This window comes from Anneissia japonica, unplaced genomic scaffold, assembly GCF_011630105.1.
Source record: "Anneissia japonica isolate Jap-2015-1 unplaced genomic scaffold, ASM1163010v1 scaffold287769_len469884_cov163, whole genome shotgun sequence".
In the NCBI taxonomy this organism is placed as follows: Eukaryota; Metazoa; Echinodermata; class Crinoidea; order Comatulida; family Comatulidae; genus Anneissia; species Anneissia japonica.
The window spans coordinates 406,350-415,029 of NW_022734345.1; the positions used below are offsets into that span (position 1 = coordinate 406,350).

Sequence of the window (8,680 nt, forward strand, 5' to 3'; positions counted from 1 at the left end):
GGTAGTTGAATACTGTAGATTATTTTTTTCGGAATATAAAAATGCCAAATAAAGAGAGAAAAAGAAAAATAAAAGAAAAGGAACTCAGAGAAGACGCAAAACGATGCAGGACGCATCGGAAAATTAATGATAACAATTTGATCTTAAGATAAAGAGCTACTTATTTTTTTATGTAAATATTAGGTAAGTTAAATTACCTTTAGTATTGAAAGCGTAGTTTAAGTATTAGTTATTGAGAAAAACGATGAAGAAGAACTAAGTTAAAGAAATGTATTAAAATATAAAATTGAAAGGAAAACAATGAAGAAAAACTAAGTTAAAGAAATATTTTAAAATATAAAATTGAAAGGAAAACGATGAAGAAAAACTAAGTTAAAGAAATATATTAAAATAAAATATAAAATTAAATTGAAAGGAAAACGTTAAGAAATAAACGCATACAAAATGTTACTTTAAGTAATTATATGTTCCCTATATCATTGTTTATTTTTCAATACAGTATATACATTTATAACTTTATTTTTTTTAAAAATTAAAAGTGGGACGATCCCACGAAAAAGAAAAAAAAACTCCTTTTTTTTCAATTCTTTAATCTGAAATGGCCCGTATTCAGGAGTTCCGCAATCCAATAGGCTGGTGGTATATTGAGTGAATATAGTCTGGTGTTGCCCAAAAACTACGTTTACAATTAGGCCTATTTTGTCAGACTTGGTATTGAACTTAATGCACTAGAACGTAAAAACGTAAATTTTCCCCTTTTGCGGCCCCCTAGCCCCAGCCTAGTTGCTCGCTTCACTCACAAATAACGCACCCCGCGAATTCTGAAAGCTTCGCTAAATTGCTCCAACTTCAGCTTGCCCCCTGCGCTTTCGTTTCGACCCCCCCTTAGATTTTTCACCGTACGCCCCTGGATATTTCTATCTAATCAAGTGCGATCTATGGGCTGCAGTTTTATAACTTTGAAGAAGAGTCTTGAACTCAATTTGAATCTAGTAATTAATTTTGTCCTTGCTATACTATACTGTAGATTTTACGTACGGTATAGGACCGGAGGGCGTACGTAAAATCGGGGGAATCGTAAAATTGAGGTTGGGTTAAATTTGTGGTAACCTTTGACCTAATACCTACGTAACGCTCAATAAACGTACGGTATGATAAACGAACGATGTTAACTAGGCTAGACCTAGCCTCTAAGCCTACGAATAAAACCATGTGTTTAGTGTTTTTATTCATCACTTTACGATGTCATAATAAAGTGTTCAAATAAAACCATGTGTCTAATTCATCACTTTATATCTTTTATTCAACTAAAGAACATGAAAATATTGTAAGATTACCTATACGACAAAGGAATTCCCCTTCATGCCTATTTTGAACAACAGAGCTGTGGTGTTGTCTGGGTCTGTTGAGACAAACTAAAACCATGTGCGCTGCACTGGGTGAACCAACCAATTAGGGTTTGTGTACATGAAACAGCAACCACGTGCACTGCACTGGACTAGCGTAGAAAATTCGACCAGACAAGTTTTTCCATGTTTGTCACACGAAGCTAAGGAGGAAAGCAATTATTTTGAGCACCATCGGTAGTTGTTCATCTCACTCAATTCAATGGTTTTAGATTATAACAACCCGGTATTAGACTCAATCAACGTTGCTGTTAATTGAAAATATGTTGCATTATGGTTTGTTTATTGTTATACTTCAAGTATTGTTATAGTCTTTTTACTTATGGTTGCTCTGAAAAGGGCCGTTTTTTGAAAATTTTCGGAGTTTTTGATGACGTCATCATCGATACAAGGTGTATGTAAAACTGAGGGTTCGTATAAGTGGGGTACGTAAAAACGAGGTTCTACTGTACATGGCACAACTGTAAAAAAATTGAGTCCAGTGTTGTCTTTGTAATCGTGCATATTGTACAGTCCTGCAATAATGACATTTATTTGATCAGCTCTACTCAACAGGAAAAGTCAAATTACAGTACCTTCCCCATGCTGTTTGGCAAGGTTTGATTTATAAAATAAATTTTTCCAACTGGGTGATCATGAATACTATTGTAACAAAATGATTGAATTTATTTTGGGTTATTGACTTTGCAGCCTAAAGATATAGTACAATATGAATGACTATGTTAAGGCATAACTTCTTTATTCTATCAATCATTGTTTTTCTAAGATTTTTTTCTCAATTAGAAAAATAATTCTGCCAAAAGAATCTAGGCGAGGATTATAAATTATATTTCTTGTTATTGACAAAATTAAAAAAAAAAAAGACATGACAAAAGTCGTACCGAAGAGGGTACCCTTAGACTCTTCCTAAATAGACCCTATCGCATGGTCATTAAATTTCTATGTTGTTTATAGATAATTTGATTATTAATGGTTGAAATTATTTGATTGTGAGAGATATAAAGATTTCTTATTGAGTACGAAATAATAGTATTATATTGAGTACGAGATAATAATACAGTATTATATAGATCCAAATAAGATGTGTTAACACAAATTGCTTTTTCTGAAATTTGTATTTTTCATGGCAGTGAGTGTGACAAATAGGTTAAAAATAATAATAATAATAATAGTGTAGTTTTATATAGTGCACAAATCCATCTAATGTAAGATGCTCAGGGCGCTTGAAATGTGGACTAGTAACTCGATCAATGAATTTTATTTCCCATCATTTATACTGTAGTCAACTTGCATCTCTTTTTATAAATAATTAAAAAATGTATTGCTCTCTCCTTGATACCAATACGAACATTATTGTCTGCCTTTGTGATCGTATTGATACCAATACGATCACAAAGGCAGACAATAATGTTCTTTTTTTTTTTTTTTTTTTTTTTCACTGGAGGCAGGTTGATTACGATATGAATGAGGAAGAAGTCAGGCTTAGGGCTGGAAATATTCATCTTGACTTTAATATTAATGAAGGTTGAAATGTGGACTAGTGACTCGATCAATGAATTTTATTTCCCATCATTTATACTGTAGTCAACTTGCATCTCTTTTTATAAATAATTAAAAAATGTATTGCTCTCTCCTTGATACCAATACGATCACAAAGGCAGACAATAATGTTCTTTTTCTTTTTTTTTTTTTTCACTGGAGGCAGGTTGATTACTATATGAATGAGTAAGAAGTCAGGCTTAGTGCTGGAAATATTCATCTTGACTTTAATATTAATGAAGGTGACCATACTTAAAAATTGATCAAATCATATTACATTAATGTACAGTAGGGAATATTTTACAGCAGAGGTGGGCATAAAAATGGGTTGGAGGGCCCAAGTGAATTTTTAATATAACACCGAAGGCCGCATCCAAACTTTGATGTTTTCCGTTAGCTTCCAAAAACCTTTATACATTGCTTTTATACTGTTTTACACTCAGTATTTTTAATAAGATATTTACAGATAATCGGTGTCGGGTCGTAAAAATTAAGGTGTTTTCTAGCCAAAAGTGTTTGGCAGCCACACACATAGGGATTTTAATTCATTTTCGTGGGCCACAAAGAATTCTGTCAGGCCGCATGCAGAAAGTCCCAAAAATGGGTAGGTTGGTAGGAAAAGTTTATGTGTTTTTGCCTATAAGGTAGAAATTCACAGAAAAACAAAAGACCATTTTAAAATCTATTTAAAGCAAGACAATCGCATAACAATGCCACATCACCTGCCGCAAGATAGTCTTACAGTATTCAAGCCTTTTTGTAGCTCATTAAACAAAATATTTTTCGTTGTATTAAAAAAAATAAGTAAATAAAATGCCGAATCTCAATTTCGTACATTTTGGGTCAGTCGAGCCTGGCCAACACAATGATTTTTTTTATTTGACTTATTCACCATTGAGGTACATATCACTAACAAGCTCCATGGTCGCATGTTTGACAGTGGTACTGAGTACCAACAATACATGTTTGTTGCGGCCTGTTTAAAGTACTGCATCCTTCAAATTACTATAATTATGTGCCAGATCAAAAAAATATATATATATTTTGTTTGAAGAATTTGTATGCATTTCAATCATTGTTTTTATAGACCATTAGCAATAAGCCTCTAGCTAATCATATTTACTAGCTATATTTAAAATAAACCTCGGCCAGTACACAAACAAGTTAATTTTAGTATTGAATGTAATCTGACTTTTATTCCAATGCCTTGCACTTTATTCTGTTAGCATTTACTGGTAACTATATTACATTTTGCATTGTATATTTTATATTTTGCTTTGTATTCTGAGTAAACAATCTGAGAGTGTGTCAATTAATTCAGCACTTAAAAAGGAATTAGTTTTCAAATGGAAAGATAATCATGTCAACATTAAATTCACTGGCTTGTAGAAATTTATTAAGCACCTAATTCTTTACAATTATAAAAACAATGTTTTCAGTTTCAATGATGATCGATAGAGCATAGCAAAGTGATGTTTACATATCTTACAGGTCACAAAGGTGGGTTGGTAAATGGAGGAATAACAAAACAAGGAAGTATGATTCAAATGTGATTTTAGTGTAAAAAATTATTTATTTACGGTATGAATGATATTGTGAACTTGTGTTTTAAAATTCAAAAAATTTCAGTTTTAAAGTCAGGCTCCGGAGGAAAAAAATTTTTTAATATGTTGTAGAACTGATTTTTCTAAGACAGAAAAACTGGGGAACGGTGAATGAGATACAGATTTTTAAATATTTAAAAACTGGGGGAAAAAGGGGTGTAACTGCCCATTTTTACACCTTATTTCTTTAGCCCATACATAAGCCTAGTGTTTGTGTAATAAATATTTTATTTTCCATCACCAAGTAAAAAAAAAAAAATTGCAATTACCCCAATTCTTTACTTTACTGGCTATTAACAAAAAAGATATCTAAATAAATGTAGAAGCAGACATTTTCAGGTCTACTGTATTGCTTTTGTTTGCATTGTTCCCCCCCCCAGCTCATTGTTAACTGTGCTGTACCACACCCATTATTGTTTTCAGCCTTTCTTTATTCAACATGACTTACCAAATTCAAGTATTGAAATACACGCCATCGTGTTGGGATTCAATATTTCGACATTAATTATGTCATCATCAGGAATCATTCCTGATGATGACATAATTAATGTCGAAATATTGAATCCCAACACGATGGCGTGTATTTCAATACTTGGAGTATGTATTATACTTTCTTATCTGAGATTAATCAGTGGACCTTTCGGTTTTTACCAAATTCAATGGTTAAATTGTCGCACAGACCAGTATTTATTAAATGAATAAAATGAGAGTAAAAAAAATGGCTTAAAATTACAAAAACACATTTTGCATTTTAATATAAAAAATCAACAGTTTAATGTCCAATTAATCGTGTCTCAGAGTCATTATGTTAATACTGTAGTTAAAGGCAAGACTTTTTTTAATACCTTGTTTAGCAAACCCCTCCTCCTCGATCCAATAATGATGATTTTGAATAACAAAAAAAAAAGAAAATAAACAAATTTGGCCAATTAATGCACCCGCTGTCACCAAAAATGGAAAAAGTTTTTCCTTATTTTTTATTACCGCCACTGCTGTCTTGAAATCTACAAAAAATGATATCTTATTATATAAATTTTAAGCATTTACCATCCAAATTACCACATTGTAATACATTCACCAATAAAATTTTATTTTTACTTTCTCCTCCATCGAGAATGTTTTTGGCAAAACTATTTGCTAAATAAGAAAACATTTTTTTATTTTTTTCCCACCCTGCTCTGATGATCTTCAAAAATTTAAGTTCGCAAAACAAGGAATAAAAGGTCTCACCTAATAATTAAACTCGCAGTGCCCTACAGTTACACCAAGTTATAAAACAAAGCTCTGGAGTTTATCAATAGTGGTGGCAAACAGTGGTATGTCCCAAGGGGTCAACCATTCACATCTGACCTGGGCTATACTAATTAAGTATTAATTTTCTGTTGATGAACATTTTCTCTAGTATGGGAAAATGTTTCCAACATCTTTATTATGCAAAGGACATCTCTATATTGCTAAAACTGTGCTGTATGCAAGTTTTACTGTATGCTGGGACAAAGTCCTATTTTAAATCTTCTGTATGAGTTGTGATTGGGCAACTAAAAACATGCCCGCTATTTGGTTGTTTTGAGATAATAAACAATGTTTGAAATAGATATAATACTTAATACACTAATTTTGATTTTAGCAGACTTCAGAATTTAAATTCTAGGCCTATGTGATCACTTACTTTTGTTGGGGCTGGCTTGCCTTCAGTCTGTAAAGACTACTGTATGTGAAAGACAGTACAATATGTACGCCCTATGCATTGCTGTTAGCAAGCAAATATAGTATGTAGGTCTGCAAAAATGCCATTCTCTGACAATTTCAGATTCAGCATTATGGTAAATCGATTATTGCAGATTGCTGACATCAAATTTTATGTTCACAAAGATGAAAAACAGTTGATAAATAATTATAGATAAATAAATAATCCTTTAACAACTATGATACTGTGGTGCTTAATTGAAAGCAATGATTACAGAATAACATTGGATGACAATGAATGAAATTATGTCTAATCACTGGCTTAAACTAAATGTTTATATTCTAACCTTTAATTAGCAATAAACCCCACATTTCCCCTCCGCTCCCCTCCCAAGGAATACATAAAAGCCTATTCATTTAATGATAAAGTCAATATTGTTCATTCTTTCCACTTTAGGGTTTAAAGATTACCTTGAGTCTCATTGTCCGCTATTCTAACTCTAATAGCCGTCACATTCATTTAACAAAAGAATTGCATTATGGTATTAACACGCGCCTTACTAGCCAGTGATCAATCGATGTGTTTTGTTTCCTGGCAACCACTATTTGCCTTTAAGCATTGTCACTGTAGTAGTGAAGGAGTTGAACGTAGCAACTTATAAATCATATATTCATTTATTTCATTGCTAAGCAACAAATATTACCAATAAGGAAGATATTTAGCTTTAAATGAGATCTTTGTTGTTTCAATGGTGATAATAAATTTTGAACTTGTTTGTTCTGCGGTAATGACATACCAATACAATTTCTCATAAATTTTTCTATCCACTGCAGTCTGTTATTTCCAAGCATATATTATAATCCCATAAACTACCAAAAAATGATATTGTACCTATGGTACGTTGATTAAACTGTAAATAATTATTTGGCAAATACCATTGTTAAATTTCTGTAAAAAAATATATATATTTTTCTACAGTGCATATGGAAAAAATAAATCAATATAAACTGAAGTAATTTAGAAAAACGAATTAGGGATGGTTTAGTTGAGACATGTCTACATCACGGTACCATGTGACATCACTTTGTTACTTAGCAACTACTAACAAATGGTTGTTGCTGTACAGTTCATTGCCTCCACAGATTTTTCTGCAAATAATATCAAAACCAATTTTAAATAGAAATGTATATTAAAATATGAAAGCGCATTTCTGTATTATGTTAGCCATTTAATCTCTTTACTTTGTTTAATGGATGTATTGAAAATAGAGATGATCAGAACAGCAAGGATAACCCACGAACAGAACAGGGTTGGTGCCAGCAGAAGATGGGGTGGCGTGTGCGGGTGGGAGGTGGCGATGGCAGTAGAGGAGAAAAAAAATTCTTCGGGGAGAAAAGAAATAAAATGTATTGTTAATACATGGTCCATACAGGCACCACACCCACTTATATTCACATCAGACTCCTTTTGGGAAAATCTTGGCTCCACACCTGTTTACAGGATGGAATAATGCTTGGTGATTAGATTTTGCTTTTTAATCATAAGATAAAGTCCTACTGTTGCAGGAATTAAATCCAAGATCCTGGGATTGTAAGGCAAGCATGTCAGCCAATAAAGCTGTGAAACTCGACTCCGTCCTTTGGGGTAATTTTGCTCAAGTCTCCAAGCTGATACGATGTGAATTATTAATATTTAATTTCCATATTTTGACAGAAGTTTTGACGAATGATGGCTACGCAGACAGCTTTTGTTTCTGATATGCAAATCACTCCTTCACAAGAACAACAGACGGTAACACATCAGACGATCATCGCTGCACAACCGACACAGCGAACATCACAGGGGATTACTGGCCACCAGTTTGTTGTGACAAGTTTGTGCTTTTGAACATATTTAGCATTTTCTCAATCACCTTAAAGACATATAGTGTTCTATCATAAATTTTGGAAAAACCTCACAAAGTCTATTTAGTGTAAAACATTAAAATTATTAAATATGTTATTAACTTAACCCTCTGGATACCGGATTCTTTTGTAGTGCAAACCCTTGAATACCTGATTCTTTTGCAGTGTAACTAGGTTTTTTGCATTTTTTGAGTATACATTGTTCTGGTGGATTTTTGGGAACTTTCTGTAAATTATACAGACAAATGTTTCTAAAAACAAAGAAAGCTTATAGAATAAGCTTTCATTTGATGTATAATTTATATTTTTAGGATTTTTTTTTCATAATGTAATATAATATAATATATATAATATAATAGAAATGACAGAAAAATGCTAGATATAAATCGTCAGCAAAAACCAAAAAAAAAATAAATAAATTATAGCCAAAAAAAAATAAAAACAAATATAAAACATTCCTATTCCACACAGTTATATAATTTATTTACCCAACCATCCATAACTATAAGCACGATCTTTCCATTCAAAAGCAACGACCAC

General features: G+C 32.2%; 1 protein-coding gene across 5 annotated transcripts in view; it reads left to right on the plus strand.

The window, feature by feature from the left end:
* The window catches only part of LOC117116391 (transcription factor RFX3-like), a 31,138-nt gene that overhangs the window by 5,307 nt on the left and 17,151 nt on the right, over positions 1–8,680 (plus strand). For 4 of the 5 annotated variants that reach the window (XM_033260419.1, XM_033260424.1, XM_033260421.1 and 1 more), the window contains one exon: positions 7,950–8,109. In XM_033260419.1, coding sequence (XP_033116310.1) covers positions 7,962–8,109 — 148 coding nt within the window. In that variant the 5' untranslated portion in view covers positions 7,950–7,961. The remainder of the gene's footprint in view (positions 1–7,949; positions 8,110–8,680) is intronic. The other variant, XM_033260420.1, reaches the window with a different exon arrangement.